Genomic DNA, 26,027 nt, shown 5'->3' with positions numbered 1-26,027 from the left:
ATTTGTCAGCCACTTTTTATGTTGTGCCCATAAATACTGGAAGCAAGGTCCCTTTGGGAGAGCGAAAATCTGCATCAGTGGTTACGCGCTTCTTTTGCTTGCATCATGACCGCAAATTCTCCGCCTTCGAAACAGCGAAAATTACGTTAGTGCGTGTTCCGGAAAGACTGGAGATCTCAACCCGAGTACGAGAGTTGGCTCCTGCCCGTGGACGACGATGCACACCGCTGCAAGATGTACTTTATGCGCAAGCACATTTACGGTGAAATTTGATGGCGTCAGCGCTGTCAAGCATCACGCGTCAACGCAGAAACGTAAGCAGAAGAGCCTCGCCTCGAAACAATCGGCTACGCTCACGAAGTTCTTCGCTCCAGCGACTTCTAGCGCAGAAGATAAGGTGACTGCTGCAGAACTGGGCACCATATTCCACGGCATCAAGCACAACTACAGTTACCGGTTAATGGATTGTGGCAGCAAGTTTGCGTCAGAAGTCTTCCCGGACTCAGACGTCGCTTGCAGAATGCGACTTGGAAGAACGAAGATGGAACACCCCGTGAAAGATGTGCTGGTGCCTCATGCAGTGGAGTGCATAGTCGAGAAACTTTGCCCAGCAGGCCGCTACCTCCCGTTTGCTCTGTGCACGGATGCCTCCAACAAGGGAAATAGAAAACATTTCCCCATCGCCGAGCGCTTCTACGACGTGAATGGTGCCGGAATAACGGACGCTTTCTTCGACTTCTGTGAGCAGGCGGACGAGACTTCCGGCGGCATCTGCGAACTCTTGGCAACAAGTTTGGAGAAGGTGGGTCTTCCTTTAAAGCGAGCTGTAGCGTATAGCGCGGATAACGCTTCTGTGAATTATGGGAAACACAACTCCGTTTTCCGGAAGATGCAGAAAGATCAGCCGCACTTGTTGAAGGCCAATTGTAATTGCCGTGTAGTGCACAACGCTGCCATGCACGCAGTGAAGTCTTTAAAGTTTGATGTGGAAACCCTTGTACTAAAGGTCTTCAAAGAGCTTTCTTCTAGTTCGAAATCTGTAGAGGAATTGAAAACGTTTTTTGACTTCTGTGATCAGGAATATAGCAAAGTGCTGGGTCATCAAGTGACGTCACACGTGACGTCACGAGAATCCCGCGCGGTGCATTATGGGATATATCATATTTCCCATAATTCACCACGCGGTTACGCCGACAGTGACGGCGACGGCGATGACGACGGCGACGCCGCTCAAGACGGAAACAGGCGCCCAAGAGCTGCGCTCTAATAACCGTAGGTACTTTAAAATATTTACCCAGAGAGTAAAATTTAGAACTGTTCTTGCCCACAAACACCTTTTCTCTCGCAAAAATGCGTGTGTAGAATTTTATTATTATTATTATTATTATTATTTACTGGATATAGCACACATGTAGAATCATGTAGAAATAGCACTCATACAGAATTTCATTAAATGTTTTCACCCCATCTAGAACTTTAGTACGCCCCCCCCCCCCCCCCCCCCCCCTTTTTTTCTTTCGCTGGAATATCCCGTTTTTTACCTTGAGGAATATGGTCACTTTAGTGATGGTTCTTCTTCTTTTGATTATTGTCAGCCGATGGTGTGTCTAAGTAGTTATTAAAAAAAACTCAAGAAAATGTAAAAAAAAAAAAAAAAAGTGGTTTGCGCATTGTAGGAGAATTTTCACTATTTCAGTAGTCTAAACGAACGCTGACACTTCGATAACAGCAATTTGTGTCGTATACGAACGCACCCCCCCCCCCCCCCCCCCCTCCCTCAAACTGACGCGACCGAAACAAAAACCAAAACTCAAGAAACCGGAACCGGAACCGCGAAACTTCGAAAACGAACGTACGTGCAGATGCGAAACTACGCGTGTGATTGGAATCAGCTCTCCGCGATTTCCGTGATTTCCGTTTCCATCGGTGCGTCACCTGGCTTCTCCCGTAAAAACTACACGAAGGTTGAGCCGTAGAACTGGTACAACTCTGAAACTTCACGTAAGCTCTGTGTATGCTGCCCTGAATCGAAAATCGCTCGTTCACAGATGTATCGAGCACAAAGCAGTGGCCCGTTAGTGTTTTTCTAAGTGACGAGGATTCGTTCGGTATGCCCGACGCGACGACATGAAATCCGTCCGGTCGTCTTGCGAATTGTTTACTGCGTCAGCCCTGTTACTGGCTGTGGTTACCCGTGCTCTTGGTGAGTACAAACTTCAAATCAAACCTTTACTGCAATGCTTCCGTATGTGAGACATCCGTTGGCTCCAGGCTGCTTATACTGAATGGCTGGATCCTACCTTGATGGCTTCGTCAAAGTGGTCTTTCATTAGTTTTTGTTTTGTTTTTCTCGTGTGTTTACATGCTCGTTAACCATATTAGTAAAGCTGCTTCGTTGAAGGTATGCCGACTTCGTTCCAAAAGGTTTGACTCGTGCTTGGAGACTACAAAAGTAATAAAGAAAAGCCCACCTTTTGCGAACGTCTGGGTTCGGAGCAATCTGATATGAGGAATGTTTCTTATCCGATAGGTCTGACAATTAGCCAATAACACAGTTGATAAAAGTTGCTGTGAAACCAGCGTGACAGGGCAAAGAGTACTCTGTTTTGTCCAACGGCTCCAAAAGCAAGCATACCTGGGCCCTTATTTTCTTTTTGTTCCCAACAACCATACTTCCTTAAAAAGATCCCAAATACTTTTGCTTTTTAAAGACCTGAATGCCGTTTGTATGGGGCCCTATTTATGTAACGTAAAGTGTTGGCAGAAAAGTAGGCACCTTCAGAAAATATGATGCTTCTCCTCGAAGCACTGAAAACATTGCAACAGCCGACACCACTAAGTACTCATTTTAGTAGCCCCTGGCACAGTTGCTAGGAGGTAAATTACAAACTTGTCAGCTCTACTGTGTCTTTTGCGCACTCCAGTGTGGAGTGTCTCTAGCTCTACCAGGAAGGGGTGCGTCAATAATAATAATTGGGTTGTGTGTGTGTTTATACAGCCTAGAACTTGGTCTGCCTCACAGGGGCGACGAGTCTCCCAGCTGTAGATGAGAAATTTAGCCAGTGCGGTACAGCCGCTAGCCTGGGGTCTTTAACGTGCACCACGCAGTAGTGATACATCATTTCAAAAAGGCTCCGTGAAACGACTCATCCTGTGTGTACACGCTCATAAGCACCCCAAGCACAGGTCGACATTGGACCAAGCTTGGCAAATCATCGCTGGCCAAGGGCGCCGATGATTGGCCAGTGCTCGGCAAAAGTCTCAAAACTTGCTCGGGCATTGTCATTGGTCGAGGAACGGGCCTGGATCGGCTGGAGCTCAGCCCAAGCTTGGAAACAGTAAGGCAGCCAAGCATGTTCTGAACTAGGTTCGAGCATGCCGTCCGAATGTCGCTCCTCCGGGGTCTTTCCACCCTCTTTGTATATCTACAGGGTGTTTCAGCTAACTTGTGCCAAGACCTAAAAAATGCTGGACACTACGCACGTCAAACCAATGCAGTACCTAAGAGGCCGGCGACGGCGTGACACTTTTACGGCGTCGTTAGGCGAAAAAAATCGAGGAATCACCTTTTTAGGCGTTGTAAACACGCCAGTTGCAGGCGCGTTCCACCCACCATGACTATAGTCCCGTGCAAACAGTCAATGTGCCAACGACCGCTTCGCAGAACTCAACGTGACCAACGATGGCCCTGCGATCCTGGACTCGACGATCACCTTCATGGCAAAGCTGGAGTCCGGTGGCTACACGGACCTGTATTTCCAGTTTCGTCACAATGTTCCTCACGCAAAGCAGGAGTACTGGATCGAGAACGGAACGATGGCCTCGCTTGCGCTCACCTTCGAGAGCAGTCATCACCCCTCTGGTGACTACGTCATGGAGGTGACCGCATACGAGTCATACTTCTTCAGCAAGCACAAGGTGGCCTTCGGCAAGTGCCGCTTCACGCTCACACGTGAGTACAATCTTGTTGCCTCTTTCCTGGTTGTGGCTTCCTTGGGACGCGGAAGATCGTTGGCCGAGGGCGCTGATGCACCTCAGTTCGGATCACACGAAGCAAAAGCCCGTGCTGCAGGATTCGGGGATCCTGGGTTTGATTCCCACTCCCACCCGTTTCCATCAGGATGAGCATCGTACCGGCGTGCTGTTGTCGCATATCACTTCTGTGCGATGCGCACTAATTTTTTCATGCCAAAATAATTTATGAATCGTGTAAAAAAAGATAAAAAGATGTTCGCTACGAAGTGGTGTTTGAGGTTTCCCAAGAAAGATAGCCACATCGACGATTGTGACGAGAACGACATTTCGTGTGTCGTGAATTTGCAACAACAGGCAACATAGAATTGAATTTCCTCTCAAAGATAAATGTAGAGAGAAAATTAAGGTGTCAAAGTTATGAAACAAGAGTTTGTTCTTGACCCGCTAAAAACAAACGAGCAAAGTGCTGAAATCCCACGGGCTCAAGCCTTGGGCTAGAGAAATTCCTGAAAACAGATGCTTCTTCGAGCAAAGATGGGCGTTGATATTGCTGTACATTATGACAATCTGTACCTTTACAACCCAGTTTCTTGCACCACACACTCGTGTCACCCGCCACTGGCCAGTGTTCCGTGCAAATGTCTTGGTCAAGGACGCGCACGGGCCTGCCAGGCTCTTAAATTTTGAGCCAAGATTAGCGAGAGCTTGGGGGTCACACCTGTACAACTCACATTCTATTGAAATTAATTTACAAGCTAAAATGTGCTCTTTCCATAGTCAACATTACATGCACATCACCGAATGCCGAATATCGGAAATTCGCGACGAAGCGAACGTGGAGTTTTTCTTCGCCAGCAAGCTCCAAATTTACATGAAGTGCTGCGCAAGAAGTTGGTTGGTACCACAGACACTTTAGAAAGAATATCGCAACATCTCATCTTCCGTTTCACTGATATGACGTCTGAAAATCGGCAGACCACGTGCTCAGTAACGCCGTTTATAAAATGTGTATAACTGGTATGTTGTGAATTTGCAATGCTCTTCCAAAAGGCGCTAAAGACCCCCAGCGCGTAGTCGTACTGCACTGGCTAAATTGCTTGTCTACAGCGGTAACCAGTGTCTCCATACCTCAAAGGCAGACCGACCTCACGCTGCCTAAACGCAAACATCGAATTTGGTTTGGTTTTTTCTGGAGCACATAGAAGAAAAGCTCAAACTGAATCCTGGGTTCAATGCCCACCCCTGCCCATTTCGATCTGGATGTGCATTGTACCGACGTGCGATCGTGTGTGACTACTGCACAATGCACGTTGAAGACCCCAGGCTAGGAACCATATTGCACTGGATAAATGTTTTATCTACAGCTGAGTCATTAGAGACCTGTTGGTGCTGGCTAACTACCTGCTTGCTAAACATGTGTGCAACATAATTGCGTTTTAGAGACTTCCCGTTTTAATAATGCAATGAAGACAGAAATTTTAAAAAATATTTAATTTGGCATAATATTTTAGTCACTAGTAGTTCAGCCTAGTCTCTTGGGGCAATCAACCAATCCTGAAACAAATCAACGATCATGAAAAAAAAAAAAAAACGACAACCAACAACAAAGCACAACTAATTTGAGCTACCCCAACTAACTATGTTCTCCGAATCCCCGGCCTTCACCTCTTCCGGTACACTATTTAGAATCACGAAATTGAGAATAATTACTGCGAAATAGGCAAGTGAAGATGACCCCGAAACCAACGTTCAGATACACCGACTCTTTTCGGAGCTAGGTCGAGCGTGCAGTTTAAAGAGGAGAGCACACCAAGCGTTTGTTTCATGCCGCTGCATGGGTGCTGGAGCGAGCTTCCAAAGCACGCATTTGGCACCACGAAACTGCGTGTGATCAGTTGGGAACAAAATCTAGTTTCCAAAGAGTGAACCCCTGCCTGCTGCTGCCGTCGTTTAACTTTTTTTTTCATTGTCACCTCACCTCACCATTCTTTTCAAACTTTCAGTCTGAAAAGAATGGTGAGGACCAAAAATTGTAAATTCAATAACTTAACAAAAGAAAAAACTTATTTGGGTCCATTATTTAGGTCACTGTCGCTAGATCAGCTATGTTTGTCGCTGCGCTTGGTCAGTTTAAGAGACAAACGGGGGACTGAGGTCAAAAACGACGCGCTCCCGTCGTGCAGGGGACATTGTGGGCCGGATCGTGGTGAGTCAGGACAACCGGACGCTCCCGAACGACAGACTCATCCTTGCCACCAACCGGACGACCAATTTCACCTTCGAGCTGCACGACCCAAGCGGATATTTCAACAACTCCGTCAACAGCCTCTCCTGGAAGGTAGGCTGCATACGTTTCCAGCGACCGCCACCCTGGGGAGAAGCGCCTGGTCGCTACTTTAAAAAACAAACTGGAAGGTCTACATTCCCACAGAGCATTTGGGCGATCCAATCGCAGCAATGTACAGAGGGAGCATGCTCAGTGCAACAGCGCAGACGGTTGTTTTATGTCTAACGATATTTCCAGCCTCGTCATTGGCCGAGCTCCGCCCATAGATTGCAGCGATTGGCTCTCTTTTCGGGGAAAGTACTAGATGCACCGGATTTCTTACAGTGTAGGCTGTGGATGCACGCACGGCATCTGGTATTCTGCTAAAAAAAGCTCTCCCGCGGCATGCTCGGAACACTCACCACAGCTCGGTCGGCGGAAAAGGCGGTGCACATGAGGTGAATATTGAACCGGGCCTGTACTAGAAAGGGGGGAGACGTAAGCGATTACTAGAACGTTCTAGAGGGGGGGGGGGGGGGAGGGTGATAGAAGTGGAAGGCTCTACTAGTCTTCAACAGTGGCCACCGTACTCACTCTGAACACACGTGGAAAACATGCTGGGAACTTCCTAAACTCCATGAGCAACACACTTAAATGGACGCCGGCAAGCTGTCTATACTTGTCTGGATTTTTGCTCAAACGCACCCTGCAAGGGCCCAACTGTCTAGAAATAATATTGACAGCTCAAAATCTAGGAGTTTTTTCTTGTTTTTTCCTAGACAAAAATGTGTTTTTTCTGAATTGTGTGTACTTCCTTGTTAATTTTGTGTTAACAATACAGAATCCAAAATGTTATTGACCTTCTAGGTCGACTAGGGTATGTATTCATTATTAAGAGTACCGTAACATCCCGAAAAACGCCCCCCCCCCCCCCCCTCCCCCCCCCAAAAAAGAAAAGATAACCCACCCTTATTTTTAAAATTATTTGCTTTTTTTTTTTGTTTCAAAAACACCAAAAGATAGCACTTTTCTAGTAATTGCAGGGCTCTGGCCAAACCTCACACTACCGTGCACCATGCTTAAAGGGATATTTCTACGAAATTTGAAATGTACCCGTCGTGTTCAGAAATAGGCCTAGTATGATCCACAATATCCGTAAATGGCAATCGCTTGTTTGTATTTTGAGCCTGATGGCTGTATTTATCTCTGGCAAGCCCTGAGAGAGCAGCCAGCGGAGAGCATGTCACATCCAGCGCAATCATGACATAGTTTGTCTCGGGATCATCAAAGATGCGGCGAGGCTGACGTTTTCAGGATGCCCTAGTCGTTCCAGTCGCCGAAGTGGTCGGAGCACGCCAGCCATCGGGCCAGCGGAACTAACCACAAATCTGCTTTTGTCTGAATTTGGTGTGACTGGTTAATCTTCTATAATCTTGTAGAGGGAAAATAGCGACGTCTGGGACACACACAAGAGTGTCCCGTTGAGTGGAAAGTTCTTCCCTTCCCACTTCTCTTGTGCTGGCCTTAGAGCTGTCGGGATGACGTCAGGTTCAAAGCATGTATAGTTCTAGGCGAGTTGATTAAAGTAGAAGTTTGGGCTAGTTGGTATTTCATGATTAAAGATTAAAACAGCGCAAGGACACGGACAAGAACAAGAAGGCAGACAAACAGCGCCTTGTTTGTCTACCTTCTTGTTCTTGTCCGTGTCCTTGCGCTGTTTTAATCTTTATTCTAGGCGAGACAGATATCGTCCCTTCCTGTCACGGTTCCTAGACGGGCGTTACAAACGAGGCTTTAGCGGCGTCCACCAGGTGCTCTTTGCTAATCGTTTAGTTTGTTTTAAAACTCCTTTTCGTGTCTTTTTTGACAAGATATTGGTGTGTCCGATGTGATACTGCTCCTTTGAATGTGTATAGACCAAAAAATAAGTGCCAAAATTTCACTGTAGTATCCCTTTAAAGGAAAACTCAGCTGAACTTGTCCACTTCTAAGCTCAGTTAATTTCATTATAACTAAATGTATGAACTGTGGCACAAGAAGATGACGAATTTGTTGCAGCTATCCTTATCGAGGGGGTTTATGAACCTGCTTGCAATGTGCAAATATTCTTTCTTTAATTTTAAATTTGACAAAACAAACAAGCTCAAATGATGAACGCGGGTTGTCAACACTTTGCTGCCGAACAAATACTTTTGAATAATCGTGGCGGGTTAGCCCCGTTAAGTGCTCTTCTCACCGAGCACCTGTGTACTGCAGGAAAGCAATATCCGCAGTGTCCGCGAGTTCCAGAGTCGTGTATAGAAAGAGTTTGGTCAATGGGAGGCGCGGACAGAGCCAGGGCGTGGACCAGACGCAGAAAGAGGGCTTGACATGCTCTCTTGTCCAACCAGAAGCCGAACAGAATCCCCTAGTGGTGGTAGCGAGAAGCAGTTTTAATAATCAGTAAACGGCTTTAATAATCCTGTAAGAGTTAAATGTAACAACCCTTCCTGGTTGAAAATAGGGTACACGTGATGTTTCTATCATAATTTTGCAGGAACATGTAAGAAACGAACGTGCCACTAAAACTCTGTTTTGCTCAGACAGAGTGTGACCGCTCGGATTCCCGGCCCTCGGCGCCTGGCGTACGGATTATGTTGATCGTTCCGCTAGTCTCACTCTTCCATTATGATTTTGGATGACCATGATTAAGACATCACGTGCACTATATTTTCAATCACCAAGAGTTACTCCTATGCACTTATTAAGTTTATTTCTCGCGACCACCACCAGGGTATTATTACCGGCTTTTGGTTGACCACATTCGAATTTGTAAAGACGCCCTGGAACACGCCCAGCCCGCTTTCGGCCAATGGCGCCTCCTGACTTGTCTCCTATACTTCTCAATGAATGGCCAAACACTCTACATATACGGCTTTGGCGAACTCCACTGGTACTGCTTCCCCGCAGTGCACAGGTGCTCAGCAAGAAGCACACTCAACAAGGCTAACCCGTTGAGATCAACAATTCGAAAAGTATGAATATCGCAGTTCATCTCGAAGCGAATATCAAATAGCATATTATACTAAAGCACTAATTGAAAATTTGAATATTCGCTCAAAGCTATTATTTAGTATCGTGGAATTCAAAATAGCCGTTTTGAAGTCGTCAAATAAAGGTTGATGCCAAAACCATCATTCAAATGTATCCACCATTTTTTAGTACCGTGACGTCACAGGCAGGCAGGCCCGCAGGTCGAGCAGACTGTCTAGAAAACAGACTGCTGCGCGTTGGTTACGTGCTGCTGCGCGGGTGCTGGAGCAAGCTTCCAAAGCATTCATTTGACACAATGAAACTGCTTTTAATCAGTTGGGAGCAAATTCCACTGCCCAAGGAGCAAACCCCTGCCTGCTGCTGGCATCTCTTGTTCATTGTTGCCATTAGAAGCTTTCAGTTTGAAAAAAGAAAAGTGGTGAGGACCAAAATTGTAAATTGATTTCACAAAAAAAAAAAAAAAATAAAACCTAGTATTTGAGTTGCTGGTGCAGCAATCTTTGTGTGTTTGGTCAACTTTGAGGAAAACGCCGGAGTATCTTTTTTAGGCATCGTTGTTGGCATGTCACGCAGCTGGACTATGGCCACTCGGTCTACGCGCCCTACTTGGAAAAGAACTTCACCGACACGCGGCAGCACACCGTGTACCTGGTGGTGGTGGCACTAGTCTCCAGACCCAATTCGACGTCGCAGGTGGTCAAGGTCGGATCGTTCACGAGGGACGTCGCTCCCAAAGGTACTTGCATGAGCTCTTTTTCCGAGACTCGACGTCATTCGAGCAACCTTAAAGGGATTAGGACGCACCAACAATAAAATATGAGAGAACTACTCTGCTAGGGCCCATTGTATGTTCCCACAATCCTGCTAAATTTATTTTGAAAGTGGTACGATGGTTTCGTGGATTTATATGCCCTCGGATCCACCCCCTTCGAAAATGCTGCCGGATTTGTTGGGTCAGTGACGTCATCCGACCAACGCGTGGCGTCCCCTTGCACCAACCCGCACTGTTTTAGGGTGTTGTGGAAGAAGTGCTAGGAAATATGAAAGCATTTTTGAAAGAGCACTTGGGAAATTCTTTCATAAAACTGTGTTTTTGTTCCAGTGGTGCCTAAAAGCACTCGAGCTTTAAATGTGTGCTAGAGCTCAAGTGCAATCAGAGGCACTCTTCTTTTCCTATAAGTATGGGGTTCCTCAAAGATTCACCAGCTTTCCTACGCTTTCAGCAACTCTAGTTTGGCAATCATTTATTGTAATACGTACTCGCATTTCGGCTTCGTTTCCGGCAGATCCCATCACGAGCGTCAGCGTTGAAGGAAACGTGTGGCTCCGGCACGGCGACGTGGTCTCCCTCCAGGTGTCCTGCAACGGAAGGTGAGCTCACATCCGTTTCCTAACCAAGCTCGCCACTCACTGTCGGGACGGCGGCAGTACCAAAGGTGATGTCGCCAGAAGAATGCACGTTTGGCCGTTGTCTCTGTTGCTTGCAGCTGCCTCATACCTTCTGCAGCATTGCATAAGCACCAGGTCCAGGCTGAAGCTATGCGGAGTGCAAGTTCGTCTGCTTCTTTTGGCAGGGGTTGTGGTGACGTCAGAATGCCGAGCTCTGATTGGCTGTGATTGAAGGATAGTAGGTACACTTCAAAGCAAGCTGCCTTGAGGTCTACCCGCTATCCTTCGATCAAAGCTAATCGGAGCTCGGCATTCTGATGTCGCCACAAAACCGGCGAGAGAAGCAGACGAATTTGCGCTTCGCAAAGGGCGTATTCACTGGCGGCCATAGCTGCGTGCGCAACTGTAGAGCGCATATTGATGGCTAGCTTACACGGCTCTTTTACGTCTTGCATTCTACACCATCAAGATTGCCGGTCTTAGCAGCCTAGTAATGCGAGCCCGTTCTGAGCATGCGCTCTGAACAGTCCGCTCAAATATGACGTTCAGCGATGCTCCCTATATTCGGCGACTCGTCACTCCAGTCAGCATTTCATCTCTGCACGTCTCGGACTTTTGCTCTCACACATCGCACCGACCAGTGTCAAACTGCGATGCCGAAATGAAAAAATTAATCGTGCAGATGTGCTCAAAGCTCAAAGTGTTTCCTCGCTGAATTTTCGCATAAATTTAGGCACAGTTTGATGCAGCCGTGCATGGACTAATGCTTCCTGTAGAGCTAACTGTAAACTGTGATTTATATTAAAGCTAGTTCATGCATTTGTGTTTGAGCAAATGTAATTAAAGCAAAGGTTTAACACCATCTGCAAGATCGGACCTGCGCGCATTATCTACGAGAAGCGGTCGCTTATAGCATTGTCAGAATTGTTACATGCGAGCAGGAGAAGATTATGCATAAAAGATGCGCAGATACAAAATGTTCCAGCGCAGCTTGATAGATGGTGTATTCTCTGGTCGTAAGCGGTTGCAGTGCAGCGGGTCAAGCTCAAAACGGAAGCCAGCCTTTGCAGTAATTTTTTGTTGAAGTATGGCTGCATGGTCTAGTTGGAACGAACGGTGCTCACTCCGTTTCTTCTCGTCTCGGCAGCGCCTGCATTTCCTTGCCAACTTTGTGCAAGAAAGGTTTGGTGTAATCTGATGCACCGACGCATATAAACTGGTGCTTACTGTAGAGCAGAGTTCTCTCTTTGTTTTATTAGGGAAATCATTGGGCTGAAATGGGACAAGGCTGTCTGGGTACAGCCTTTAGCCGGACACTTTCCTTAATAAAACTAAGAGTAGATTGTGCTGTACAGTAAGCACCAGTTTATATATGTTGGTGTGTCAGTTTGCATCAAAGCTTTTCTGTATAAAGTTTGCGAGGTTAGCAGGGAAACTCTATTTGTCACTTCTCGGTTTGTGCCGCGGCTTGTACAACTGCTGCTGGAAGCACTTCCTGGGCAGCATGATGTCCAACTAATTTTTACGGTTGTCCCTTTAAAAACATGGCCATACGTTAGCTGAAATTAAGCTGAAGGCGGATATTCGTTTTCACAGCCATGCTTTAGCCGGAACTAACAGCACTTGTGCCATCACGTCTGTGCAGCGCCCCGTACAACTACTGCTGGAAGTATTTCCCGGGCAACACGACGTCCAACTCGACAGCCAACCTGACGTGCGAGGAGCCCATCTCGACCAACATGTGTCGCTTCCCGCTTGTCCACTACTTCCCCCAGGACGGCCCCCACCTCATCGCCATCATCCTGAGCAACGTCGTCCAGAGCAGGCCCTTCGTCAAGAACATCGAGGTGCACATCTACGACGGTGAGCGTTCTTTCGCACAGCTGCTTCCCCGCTCGTGACGCAGTCGGGAGCCACTGAACGAGCTGCACTTCAGAATAATGACGATGCAACCGTGGATTGGATTGGATAGTGTCGGCCATCCCCTTTGCAACTGGTGTGCAGAGTGTGTGCACCGCTCTAGCCAAAGTAACTTCTTCTCTACTCACTCTCAATGCTCAAAATCTCTCGCCTTAAAATTTCTGAACACTGTCTTTGTTCTTATCCCCAGAACTTTTTTGAGTTTCTGGGAATTTCTGACCCTCAACTGCTTAATCGTTGCCTTCAAAATCAAAGTTGTTGCTTTCAAAATCGTATTTCAAGCCACAAACGAAATGGTAGCAAATATTTCGAAAAGTTCAGTACTGCCATTTTTTGGCAGAGCCACAAACTACAAAATGGTTGAGTGTGTTAAAAGGGCGGTTCAACTATTTGCGGACTTTGGCTAATTAGGTAATTGCGGGAATTGATCCCGGCCACACATAAAACGAAGGACCGAAAACTCTTCTTTCCTGCTTGCCCTAGTTTTCATTAAAAAAAATAAAGGAAATTGGTATCTCTGGTACCCCTCAACTCAACATTGAAGCGGCACCAGCTTCGCCTGTGACGTCATTCGGAGTGGCGTTGGTTTCCGGTTGGGTGCTTCTGGTTTCCGTTTCCCCAGCGCTCGCCGGCTCGCCAGGCTCGCCGCTCTCCTGCTCTCCCCGCTCTCCCGTCGATTCCCGACCAACATGGCGGCATGGTTGGACGGCCTGAGCGACGTCGAGCGCAAGATGCTTGCGTATAGTAAGTCAGTTGGACTTGTGCGGCGGGCAGTCGAAGTCGAGGTCGAGACACCAGGAACAATAACGATACTACGGACTACGACCAACGCACTCCGTCGAGCGAGGGAAAGACAAAACGTCCGGGTTACTCGTGTAGCCACCGTAGGCGCCTCGGGCGTCGACGGCAGGTTTTGTTGACTTGCGGTAGATGGCGCCACAAATCTTAGCGGCAATATTAGGCTTTTGAAGCGTTTCTGCATGCCTAAACAACAAGATTTTTTAAACTTAACCTTAAATCAAGCTTACAATTGCCTAACACTATCACTTACAAAAACCACTCCGAATGACGTCACACCACAGGTTCCATTTGCGGCCACCATGTGGCCGCAGGTTGGGAAAAAAAGTGTTTTTTATTTTGCGATTACGCAGCGAAATAGAGGTATTTTGGGGTATGGTGGCACTTTTTCTCTCACTTATGCTGAAGTAAACAATATAAAAAATACAAGATGTACATTCTTTCAGTGTTAAAATCATTGCACCGCCCCTTTAACCGGGAGAAGCAGACGAGCTACACTTGTCCTGAACAGCTTGGAGACGGTCCAAAACGGTTTGGGTTGGATTGGATTGGATTGGATGTGACGGCTTAAACCTTTGCATCAAACAATCACTGTAAAAAAAAAAAAAAAAAAAAAAAAAACATTGTTGCCAGTCGTCTGAAGCTTTTTCCGAGGCTGCTGGAAACAGTTTTCCTTCCTCAAGAAATGTTTAAACAGGACAGAGAAACAAATATCGCCTGAGCTTCCTCGTACCAAATCTGAAGCTCACAGTCTTATTGTTTTAATCGTAATTATCGCATGATTGCTCTCACTTTGCTTTGAGCAACAAACTGGAGGTCCTTGCAAAGCCGTGGGTGAATGAAGTGTTGCTGCTATAAGCGCAGCTTATTCGGGGGCTTGAGTACAGACCTTGCATGCTAGCTTTGGCTGCCTCCTTTCGCAAAGCCTTCCTGTCCTCTTTGCTGCATAGCCTTTCAACTGCATAGTCTGACAGGCTGTAAAACCACATTTTTCAGAGCTTTATGGTTGTAAGAACTAGGGAATTTATGATATGACATAAAGAATTTGTTATGCAGAGATAACCAGTCTTTCGATTTCCCTTTTCGTGTGCCTCTGCGAGATCCTTAAAATTGTTTGTGGCGAGGTTCTAGACTTGAAAAGTTCTTGCCTAAGAACTGTATGGCACATGACTGCACAGTGCGGTACGGACATTTGCAAGCATATCAGCTATGTCAGTGTGTAAGCTTTTGAGAAGCTCTTTCGAAGAATGGAAACAGCTGTGAAGCTAGCAATCTGCTTTTAGAAAGCTAGAACTCTTGGAAGATTGTTACAGAAAGTATCACGATGTAGTTGAGGTACCATATAAACATTGATCGCTCACAGTTACTTCGTCACTCCTGGTCGGTAGAGGTTTGTAGTCACTTGGTTGTCTTTTTGTTGGCCGAGAGATTGCTCGTTTTTCTTCAAACTCACCTTTTTTTGTATATAATCTTTCACAGTATGGTGTGTATCTGCAGTTTTTTTCTTGTTTTCACGCTTCTGCTCAAGTTGTTTGTCTGCTTTGTAGGAGCTTGTTTTTAAAGAAAAGCTATGCCACTTGCTGGGAAGCACAAAGCTCGCTCAAGCTGTGGCCAAATAAATTTTTTTTTTTTTTCTGCGTTAAAATGTTGTTTGCTTGGTTGTCAACCCCGTGTTGCTGCAGGCTTCTTTGTGGCTTTGCTGGCTTCGCTTTGTACCTCGCAAGTAAATGTGTGCTTCAAGTGATCCTTTGTTCTGTTGTTCTCTTGAGTCATCGCCCCCACCACAAAGTCTCAGTTTCACAAAAAGCGTTTTTCATGAGATGGCTAACCCGAACAACTCTCCGATGCTGCATACGTCACATCGAGATTTCTAACCACATCCTTATTTCCCGGGGGGGAAGCTTCTATGCTATCTGACACAGCGAAAATATATGACAGTGCCCGGCTATGTAAAACCCACAGAGCTGCCACAGGGAGGGATGGAAGGGGGGGGGGGGGGGGGGGGGTAAGAAGGGAGAAGCATAGTTAGTTGGTGTCTGCCTCTAATTTATATGCCTTTTTATCAAAGAAAATTCCAAAGCTAGGAAACAGTTTGCTCCAATTTTTCATGCGGAACTGGCTCAGCAATGGTTGGACGTATTTCATAGTGTACGCTAATTAGTATAGTTTAGTTTTGTCTGATCTCTTGTTATCAGGAAATAAATTGAAAAGGAAAAAAAAACACTTGAAAGTATTTAATTCCCCTAGCGTTTGATAGACCTTATGCACTTGTGAGGCATGGGTCTCCCCTTTTGAGTGAGTGTCTGCCATGAAATGCAGGAAAAAGGAGGGACCATTTCGATGATACCTGCATTTAGCTTATAGTTAAGTCGCTACAGGACAGCTGAGAAATTTGCAAAAACTTAGCTGTTACTTGCTGCATCATTGACACGCCAAATTCAAGCTATTGCACGTCACCGCAAACGTTTGACTGCCACATAGTGCAGCAAGCATTTCGGGAAGAACATAGGTTTGGCAACAGGGCAAAGCAGCGCATAGCATACATGCTTAAGAGTTTTGTCAAACTTTCAGATGATCTGTGACACAGTAGATTTCCGACACAGCAGAGCTGTATATGAGCTTATTTCATGGAAGTCACAACGAAAAAGTCTGGGACACCACAGCAGTTTGCTAACACTGGTTGAGTCGGAGAGCCAGGTTGTCCCACTCAGTCAGCGAACAGTCTGACATTTTAGCTGCAGCATGAGAAAGGCCCGTCACTACACGACGCAATGTACAAACACTAAAGGGCACTAAAGCGGTTTTTGAGATTGTCCATCCATGGCACAAATTTGGTCTATGCACCCCAAGCATTCTAGAAAACCCAAGATGACAGTCGTGCATAGCGATTTTCTCTTCTAAAAATGCACCCAAACATCAAGACATGCCCCTTTTTCTGAGGTATATCTCTAAACAGGGGCATAACATGATATTTTATCAAGTTTATAATGGTCAAAAAAGGCCACGCATTAGTGTAAACTTGAGATTCGGAGGATGCTTAGGGCGCATGAATTGAGTTTGTGCCATAAAAAGATGAGGTGAAAAAACTCTGTTAGTGCCCCTTTAAAGGCCAACGTACAATCGCAGTCTCCTGCAGGGAAGATAATCCTCTTAGCGCTCTGCTCTTCTAAACCGCGAGGAGTGCCGAGTTGGGGCAAAATAAAAAGTGGAGACGATATAGGGAAAGGACGAAGGGAGGGAAAGTCTTAATTCGGCCTTTAAAGGGGCACTAAAGTGGTTTTTGAGATCCTCGTTTATCTACGAGCTCTAAGCATCCTAAAAAACCCGAAATTGCATTCATGCTTGACCGATTTGCATATTAAAAAAGCGATCAAAGATCCTGACACTTGTCTTCGGCCCGGAACAACAGATGGTGCTGCCAAACCTTGCTGAATATGGTCGAATGATGGACGGCGCTTGTCAGCCATTCACGAGCAATGGGCTCCTGCGTGGACGAGCAGGACTGGTTGGCCGCTCCTCCACGTGGGAACCCCTCGCTTGCGAGTGGCTGACAAGCACCGTCAGTCATTGAACCATATTTAGCAAGGTTCAGCAGCACCATCTGTCATTCTGCGCCGACTGTAAGTGTTGGGATTTTTTTATTGCTTTCCTAATATGCAATCGGCCGTACGTGAATGTAATTTGCGGGGTTTTTTTTTGGACGCCTAGAGCTCAAAGATTGAGTAAAAAAAACAAAAAAAAAGGCTCTCGAAAAGCACTTGTGCCCCTTTAAGCGCTTGATGATTCGGCAGAAACTTGTAAAGGGTAGCCGTCAAACGACGCAACAGACACGTTACGCCACTCCCACCCAAAATCGCTTGCAAAAAGCTTGACAAGGAACGCGGTCTTCTGTCACGACAGGAGCGAAGTGTGACGTCGTGTCCCGTCGTCCGCCCCATTTTGCAGTGTCGCACAAGGGCCTCCTGTCGATGATCATCCTGCCGATCACCTGCTCGCTTCTGGCAATCGTGATCATCGTGACGGGTGCCGCGTACCACGTCCACACGCGGAGCCACCTCCACGTGGAAGTGGCAGACTTCGACTTCCAACGCGGCGACCACGAGCTCACCGAGCGCACCTTCTGGGAGCACCTGCTCAGCGCCTGGAGGGACGCTTTCCCCGGGTGCGTGCGTTCGCACAACCCGTACGACTCAGACGACGAGCACCCAGAGCTTGACAACGCAAAGAACGACCTCGGGGCCGACCCGGAACGCTCAGGAGGAAGGTCAAGCGGCGACGAGACCAACCCGTTCGTAAAGAATGTGGCGCTGCAGCTTCGCGACGAAGCAGACGGCGGCGGTGCCCCACCCTCCGAAACGAAGGAAGCAGCGGTCGGTGGCTCTGCGAACGGGACCGAATCGTCTCCTTTTGTGAAGTAGTGAAGTGCTTTCTTTGGAAGAGAGGCACGGGATACATCCGACGGCGCCTGTTGCGACTAGCCACGTTCATTTACTCCACGAACGCGTCGCCGAAACGGCGTGCGGAAACAGCGTCGCAATGTCGGGAACGGCGCCTAACGTCGCAGGCGCTTGCTGGAAAGAAGACATTGCTCAATACTGCGGGTGCAACCTTAAGTTTTGACGGAACGCGCTGCAGTGAGGTTGCTTGGAATCGTTGTGACTTCTCAATTCCACTTGCAATGTGTTTGCGTTGGGATACAAAGAGTGCCTACAATTGCAGGCAAAGCGAGGTGTCTCGTGTTTCCGGGGATTGTGTTTTAGCCAGACCCTAGCAGCGCGTCAACTTCAGTGACTCTCGGTGACTCTCAAGACTGGACGGTTGGTAGGTTAAGAGATTACACGAATATCTGTGGTGCTCAGAGTTACAATGTAGTGAGATTTGAGTGAAATGGGTGTGGTGTGGTAGGGACGTGTCCCTTCTTTACAAGGTGTCGGCCTGTATTTGTCATCGCCCTATCCCGTATTACCGCGAGACAGTCGACGTGCTCCTTTCTGCGATGCTGCTATGGGCAGGCGCCAGAGATTGTCTTGTCTAGGAACCCTTTTGCGTCTTTGATTTGCTTGCTCACATAAGCTTCTCTATGTTTTCACAACCACATTTACCTTAGGAGAACTTTGTTTGAGGGCAGGAAACTAGTAATCCCTTTACAAGTTGACTGGAGTAGCTAACAATGTTTAATTACAGCTCCTACACAAGGAATTAAGACCCGAGATTGCTTTGTGTATATACCTAGTGTTCGTGCAGAGCACTTGATGTCCACCCAAGCCTGGTCGGCACAATGAGGGTGCAGCAAAACTTCTATACCCCCTTTTTACAGAGCGTCATTCACTGTGGAGACAATACTCGCATAGGCTGTTACTATAGGGCAATTTTTTTGTATGGGCAACGTTGTCACTGACACACCCTGCAATCAATATCCTTATTTTTAGTTTTAGTTTTTTTTAGCAACAACTAACAATGTGTTGTCGGCACAAGTGCACTTTGTGATTGCTTGGGAAAAAACTAAAAGCGCTTTTACAGGCTTATGTTTACACCTTGGATTATTTTTAAAGGGACCTCCGAGGGACTAGTCTTCGTCCATGATATGCAAGTGTTTTTAACATCTTTAATAAATATTTCAGACTTGGTCTACGCCTGTCAGTCTCGTTTTTTTTCCTCCCCTTGGTGATTAGGTTGTTTTTTGGTTGCAGTTTCTTAATTTGGTTGTACAGTCTTGCACAAATTCTGCAAATTTGTATTTACACTCTTGCAAACTAAAAAAGCTGTGATCCCTTTCATAAAGGACAAGTTTGTGTGATCTGGGCTAACCTTTGCCCCACAATGTTTTTTTAGAGCACAGCTCTTAGGCACCCGTTTCTGGGTTGAGCGGCGTCGCTGTCGGCGTAACCGCGCATTGCATTATGGGGTGTTTCCCATAATAACGTCATGTGTGACATCACGAGGTTAAAATTTTTCCGTTAAATTTGGTGGGAAATTTTTCCACTCAATTTAGCGGAAAACTTTTCACGCTAAATGTAGCAGAAAAATTTCCCCGGGTTAAATGGCGTCAGGTGTGATGTCACGAGGGTAAAATTCTGCTAAATTTAGCGGAATTTTGCCTTCATGACGTCACATGTGATGCCACTCAACCTGGGAAAATTTTTCCACTAAATTTAGCGGAAAAATTTCTGGGCAAATTTAGTGGGAAAATTTTATCCCCGTGACGTCACACATGACGTCACCTGAATGAATGTGATGTCACGTGAAATTTAGCGGAAAAACTTTTCCGCTAAATTTAGCGGGGAAATTGATGTCACATGAACCTCAACACCAATTCAGTTTCCCCGCTATATTTTGCAGGGAAATTTCCGCTAAATTTAGCGAAAAAATGTTTGTAAATTTAGCGGGAATATTTTCTCGCTAAATTTAGCAAAGAAATTCCCTAAATTTAGTAAAAAATTTTGCAAAATTTTTTCGCTAAATGGGAGGGGAGCAGGAGAAGGGTAGGATGGGATACCCTCCCCTCTGTAGCCTTTCCTCCTCCTCCTCAAGAGCTGCACTCTAATTTGGCATTACAGGGAATTGTAAACGTGTTTCATTTTTTGTTTTTTCATTTTTAGCCACAGTTCTAACTCTAATGCAACTAACACATGCCGCAGTAAAATTTCTCCATCGTATTCGATCGCAAAGTCGGAACCTACTTAGCATGGTGAACTCTGGGTGTGCTGTGCATTTGTTCAGGGTACTTAAAAATTAAACATTCTGTTCAGCCCTTTTCTTGAAAAGTTAAAATATGTCACCTGCGCAGAAATAGCCCTGACACAAGGGGGTCACCTGCCTGCACGTTGATGGAAATTTACCTTTGCATTTTTGTTTTTCTAACAAACTGCATGTGCATGTTTTGTTAGTCATTAGTCACCATGTGGGTGTGCTTTCCATGTAGGCGTGTGTCAACGCCACACGAGAAGTGCACAACAAAGCTCCAAATTCGAAATGTATTTGAAATCTTTCCTGTACTATTCGATTTGAGGACCGAATGTTTTTGCGCTACTAGTGACCGTATCCATGACCTGTCTCCTGCCACAACTGTAAAATACCAAGCTTGCACACGCGTCGCAATAAGCGCCCACTCACTACTTTTGAAACATTCTAAAGCTAAAGCAAGAGATCAGATGCTCCTCCGCGTCAGACACTTCCCCAAGAACGCCGGGGCAGAGTGGTGAAGCTTGACGCTCGTGCACCGCTGTCAAGTGGTCAAGCCCCCTCTACCATTGTTCCTTCTGCATTTCTGCTCTCAGAGGAACTGACGAGCGGCCGTTGCTTGGCATTTTGAGAGGATCTCCAAATTTCTGTTGGCCGCTTGCTTCTATGGTATATTGCTGGTGTTTAACCGGGATCAAAAAAATATATATATTAAAATCACTCGGTTAAAGGGATACTACAACGAAATTTCGGCGCTTATTTCTTGGTTTGTTGGTATTCAAGGGGGCAGTATCACATCAAACACGCCAATCTCTTGCTGAAAAAGACGCAAAAAGGAATTTTAAAACAAATTAAAACAATCAGCAAAGAGCACTTAGTGGATGTCACTAACGCCTGATTTGTAATGCCCGTCTAGGAACCTTGACAGGTAGCGACAATACCTGTCTTGCCTCCGGCCACCACGAGAGAAGAGGGGAAGAAGGAACTCCCTTCTCACCGAGACTCTCTTTTGTGTGTCGTAGTCCCAGACGTCACTATTGTCCCTCTACAAAATTATAGAGGATTAACCGATCACTCAAAATTCGTACAAAAGCAGCTCTGGGGTTAGTTGCAGTGTTTCAATCGCTGGCGTGCTTCGGCCGCTTCGGTGGCTGGAACGGCTAGGACATCCTGTTGACGTCAGCCTCGCCGCAGCTTTGCTTGTCCTGAGAGAATCTACGTCATGATTTCGCCGAATGTGACGTGCTCTCCGCTGGCTGCTCTCCGAGCACTTGCCAGAGCGGGCCGTTTATAACGAAAAATGCAGCCATCATGCTCGAAATACAAACGTGCGATTGTCATTTACAGATATTGTTGATCATATTCAACCTATTTCTGAACACGACGGGTGTATTTTAAATTTTCGTTGAAGTATCCCTTTAAAGGGCCCATGAAACGATTTTTGGGTTGGGATAAATCATTTTAGATTGGGATTTTACTAATAGCACATCGTTCAGTGGACCAAAAGAAAAAAGGCAGAAAGTCAAAAGCCTGACTTTCAGTGCGAAAATTTGAAAACAGAGCGGACTTTTTCGTACCTCCTCCCCTTCGCAACCTCTCTGCCTTTTCACTGTGATACATCCGCGGTCCCAAAAGCGCATCAACGGGTCCAAGCTGACGTCACACGCAACCGGACCTCACTTATTCCCTTCACCCCTAAGCTGATGTTTTGGTGGAAGCTACGCGCTTGCCGGACCAATCAGCCGCCTCCCTTTCATCACCTGACTTCATTATCTGCAGCCACATTTGCCACGCTCATGTGTCAAGTGTGGCTGGCCCAACGAGCACGTAGCTTCAACAGCAGTGTCAGCTTCGGAATGAACGGGGTGGGGAAAGCAACTTTTGTCTGAATTTTGGGCGACGGGCTAATCTTCTAGGGGGAGAATGGATGTGTCCGGGATTACACAAACGAGAGTGCGAGCAAGAGGGGACTCCCCCTTTTCGTCTTCTTTTACTGTTTGGTGGAATGCGCGATTTATGAGTTGAGGGGGAAAGCTAAACAGGAAAAAGTTGGAAAAGCGTTTCATGACCCCTTTAAGCCGCGGTATCTACAAAGGGCCAGAAGCATGCGGAAATTGTATCTGCAGGTAAGTGTGTTCTTGAATAGATAGAACCAAGGAACGCGAGTCGTGCACCCTGACTGTCCGTGGTCAAGCTTAAAAACGGAACACGGTGTCGTTTTCACGCAGTGTCTCATCGCCAGCAGCTGTCGACCACTCTGGTGCCCATCATCTGCTCGCTGTTTGCGCTGGTCATAGTGGTCACCGGGGTGGCGTATCATCAGCACACACGAGCGCAGGTGCTGATCGAAGTCGCCGACTTCGACTTCAGCGCCCCGCCCGATGAACTCGTCGAGATGACCTTCGCCAGGCGCGTGTGCCATGCCATTGCGCAGGCACTGGGTGCCGCGGACCACCATTCGACCGCCCTGGCAGACGACGAACAAGGCGACGCACACGTGAGGCGGTCATACGGAACCATTGTGTGACCCCGTTCGTCCCAGACAACTTCGTTGGAGGGCTATTCGTCGGACCAATGTTTGGAGGTGACCAGCGTGTCGTGCAGCTTTTTTTCGTTGGAGTGGTAATTAGCCTGGCAACTAACGCTTTGGGTGGTGCCACGAACCTTTATTTTGCCTCCTTAGCAGACGACAAACAGGGTGGTGCGCCGAAGCAGTCGTACGGAACCACTCTGCGACTGCATTCAACATGGAAGACACTATTGGAGGACAATTCGTCGGACCAGTGTTCAAAGGCGTCCAACATGTTGCAGGGCTTTTCGTTGGAGCGGTGGTCCACCTATCGACCAACGCACTGTGGCAATTTATTGGGAAAGTGTGATAATGCTGGTGAATTTCTAGAGCAGTGCCACATCTCCCAGGTCGTGACCTTGAGGTCAGTGCCGCACTATAGAGGTCTCCGTTGAGGAGTCGTTTGTACATGACTAGTAGCTCATCAGATGGTGATTTGCCAGGAAACTTTGGCAATGGGGAATTTTTACGGCAGTGCTGCACCAACTACGTAATTCGGTGAGCTACAGTTTCCAGATGGCTATTTTATCATATCGTATTTTACGGGCGATTGATTTCTTGAAAAAAAATTAACTCATCGGGTCAGAATTTGTTAGTAGCAATCCTACAAGACAGCACACCCCTGAAAGTCAACCCACTTTTACTCTTAGCACGATGAGCTATTTTTTCCAAAAACGCCAAAAAGTAGTTACATTTACCAAGTTGCCATTAAATAGTTATTTACTTGGCGAAGGGGGAAAGTGCTGGTCGCAGTAGGCTGCTTGCCAGTATGAATTTTGTGAAATAATGGCTAGTCCACGGAATGCGCCTTGGTGCTCGACTTTACCACGCACCAATTGGGGTAAGTGTAATGCTTTTCATTGCTAAACTGTGACACAGATCCCTTGTCACAGATATGACAATCGTAGCCGTTGGCTGTTACTACGAGCGACTTTTTCAGGCAGTACCGTGCCAGTAGCCGTCTCCATTGAAATATCTCGCCAAGATAATTTTATGTAATTTTGTTGGCAGTGTAATCAAACATAAAAAGCTGACTTGCAAGTTTTCCAGGGGTTTGTTATTGTTCAGATATGGCCTAACATTTGTCTTGGGGGGGCGGGGGGGGGGGGGGGGGGGGGGCGGGGCGGGCAGTTTAAAGTCAGCTTTCTTGAAAAATGCCAACCCAGAAAAAGCTTTGAATCCCCGTCTTGTCTGTGAGGATATGTTACTCCTGCTAGAAACTCTACAAAAGTATTTTTAGAGAAAGTTTACAGTTAGTGGAGGGCAAGGGTTAATGCTCAAAACATTTCATCTTCCTCCTCAAATGTGATTTTAACCATTTTATCTTCACATGTACCACGAGAGATTTTTTTTTTTTTTTTTAATGAGTGTCTCAGTTTTACGAAATGGCTGCATATTTTTGGTGGTCGAATTTGGTTCCTTGGATCAACAACCAGCAAAATATTGTGCTCAGCTAGTGGTGTCCACTGGCCTCGGATAAGATTTGCTTACAAACTGCACCTGCATTTTGAGCCGTGAGGGTTTCAGTTTTGTGATTACACTTGAATGTGCCGAGGTGTCTCTGTCACACAAGCTATCTTGATTGAAACAAGACAGGCATGTCATCTTGCAGTGCATTAAGCCAAAGATCCTTTTTGCATCGATTGTGTTTCCGTATAAAACTGCAGATTGTGCAGTGTCCTGCGTCTGTTTAGGTTATGAAGCAAGGACCTGTTAAATTTGATTTACCTTTGAAGACTGTGCATGTATGTGTTCCCTTCTTCCTGTGTAACTATACTCCGTGACAACTTTTCTTGGCAATGCAGTGGAAGGTACAGGCCCGCGTTCCCTCTCCCATTTTGAGTGTGTGCGGGCTCTCCACCTCTCCCCGGAAATGGGGGAGGAGGAGAGCCTGCGTACACTCAAAATGGGAGAGGGGACGCCGGCCTGTACCTTCCACTGCATTGCCAAGAAAAGTTGTCACGGAGTATAGCAGGCGATTTTCATCTATCAGTTGTGACATCTGTGAGTGTTTTTTTATTCACTATCATCCTGATACAACTACAAAATATGCAAAAACAAGATTTTATGCCATAAGTGCCTCTAGTTCTGTTGTGACTCATTTTTTCGAAAACTATGGCATACAGTTGAACCTCGATTTAGCGAAGTCACCGGAACCCCCTAATTATTTCGTTAAATCGGGAGCTTCGTAAAGTTGAGAAAGACATACTTCGGGATAGGCTGCGCGGGGAATCCGAATTTGTTCGTTAAATCGGGAAACTCGTAAAATCGGGTTTCGTTAAATTGAGGTTTAACTGTATTTATTCAAACTGTAAGGGGAACTCGATGGAATTAACATTTTATGTACTTTGCCATTTGCTCAGCTCATCTTTTGCAACAATCCTTATGAACGCTCTCTGGGAAGTTCCTGTTACTTCTACAAATGTGATATACGGTCGTGGACATAATAAGGGGACCACTTGACCACACTAAGTGAGACAAGCATCTATGTGTGGGCCAGGAAAACAGTGCAATTTTGTATATGCATTTCACGTATCGTCTCTACCACCGTCAAAAATTTATCGCACCATAATCGGCCAATTACTTAGGTCAATGTGGTACTATACAGTAGTGGACATACAAGATAGAACGAGTGAGTACTTGCTGACAGGAATTAACGCAGCAGTTACAAGACAGTGTGAACGCATACAGATTTCGCGTGCCGTCATTAAATGATGTCGAGGGTTTGAGCAAACGAAAGTCCCGCTATTACTCGAGTCAGTGTGATGTACAGTAGTGGATATTACAAAACAGAATGCAGGAGTACTTCCCAAGAGGAAATTTTAAAAAGTCTACATGTGAACTAGAAAACAAAATGATTGCACACACATTTCACTTATGGTTACTAACTGCTGCCAAAGGATCGAGCAAAGTGGCAGCCGGGCATGCAACATTCTTTGTACACGACTATGTCTCGCATGCCATGTTCCCAGGGCGGGTGACAGTGCTGTTGAAGGGTCGCAACGAGAACATAGTTGGCCCTCCGAGACTGATTGTGAAGGTAGGAACCATATGCATTACCCACGCCGCTGATCACCAACCATCCAATGAGAACTGCAAGGTGTTATTGTGGTCCATGAGACACTAACGCAGATGTGGCAGCCTCAACTGATGGCTGTGTCTCAGAGACAGTAGACTCCATCCCAGATCTTCCAGCAGTCCTCGCTGATGGTCTGTGGTGCTCGAACTGCCAGGCGCCATGCGGCAAGAATGCTGGGCACAAACCCGAGCCAGAACAGCGTTCTTCCCAGAAGGTAGTGGTCCCTGTAGAGCTTGCCGATTTGCTGACCTCGAACCCCAGCGGGATTGGTCTTGTCGTCGTGTGACGCGTCGTGTTCCTCCAAATTCACGCTGGAA

At 46.5% G+C, this 26,027-nt stretch overlaps 2 protein-coding genes across 3 annotated transcripts; both read left to right on the top strand.

Annotated features, from left to right (window-relative positions):
- The first annotated feature begins 217 nt into the window (after window positions 1-217).
- LOC120837503 lies at window positions 218-1,109 on the top strand. Its single transcript, XM_040206916.1, has 2 exons — window positions 218-978; window positions 1,079-1,109. Exons 1-2 carry the CDS (start codon window positions 218-220, stop codon window positions 1,107-1,109), a joined length of 792 nt encoding a protein of 263 aa, XP_040062850.1.
- A 763-nt stretch (window positions 1,110-1,872) lies between these two features.
- On the top strand, window positions 1,873-23,717 carry LOC8034506. Of its 2 annotated transcripts, none has more exons than XM_029972180.4 (7): window positions 1,873-2,203; window positions 3,665-3,952; window positions 6,159-6,313; window positions 9,848-10,010; window positions 10,561-10,645; window positions 12,309-12,526; window positions 17,327-19,010. In XM_029972180.4, the coding sequence occupies exons 1-7, from the start codon at window positions 2,128-2,130 to the stop codon at window positions 17,797-17,799; spliced, it is 1,458 nt and encodes a 485-aa protein (XP_029828040.3). In that variant the 5' UTR covers window positions 1,873-2,127; the 3' UTR covers window positions 17,800-19,010. The 2 variants fall into 2 exon arrangements, with proteins under 2 accessions (XP_029828040.3, XP_040355577.1); XM_040499643.2 differs by lacking the exon at window positions 17,327-19,010 and adding an exon at window positions 22,291-23,717 and having other exon boundaries at window positions 1,920-2,203.
- Window positions 23,718-26,027: the final 2,310 nt, after the last annotated feature.

Source organism: Ixodes scapularis, unplaced genomic scaffold (assembly GCF_016920785.2).
Source record: "Ixodes scapularis isolate PalLabHiFi unplaced genomic scaffold, ASM1692078v2 PGA_scaffold6__148_contigs__length_123643588, whole genome shotgun sequence".
Taxonomy (NCBI): Eukaryota; Metazoa; Arthropoda; class Arachnida; order Ixodida; family Ixodidae; genus Ixodes; species Ixodes scapularis.
This window is presented reverse-complemented; position numbering and strand designations above follow the sequence as displayed.

Bases quoted from the DNA above. Each gene is read 5' to 3' on its own strand.
- LOC120837503 (XM_040206916.1), top strand. From the start codon at position 218: ATGCACACCGCTGCAAGATGTACTTTATGCGCAAGCACATTTACGGTG. The intron at 979-1,078 runs GTTTGATGTGGA...TTCTGTGATCAG, and splicing joins CACGCAGTGAAGTCTTTAAA to GAATATAGCAAAGTGCTGGG.
- LOC8034506 (XM_029972180.4), top strand. From the start codon at position 2,128: ATGAAATCCGTCCGGTCGTCTTGCGAATTGTTTACTGCGTCAGCCCTG. The intron at 2,204-3,664 runs GTGAGTACAAAC...ACCGCTTCGCAG, and splicing joins TGTGGTTACCCGTGCTCTTG to AACTCAACGTGACCAACGAT. The intron at 3,953-6,158 runs GTGAGTACAATC...CCCGTCGTGCAG, and splicing joins GTGCCGCTTCACGCTCACAC to GGGACATTGTGGGCCGGATC.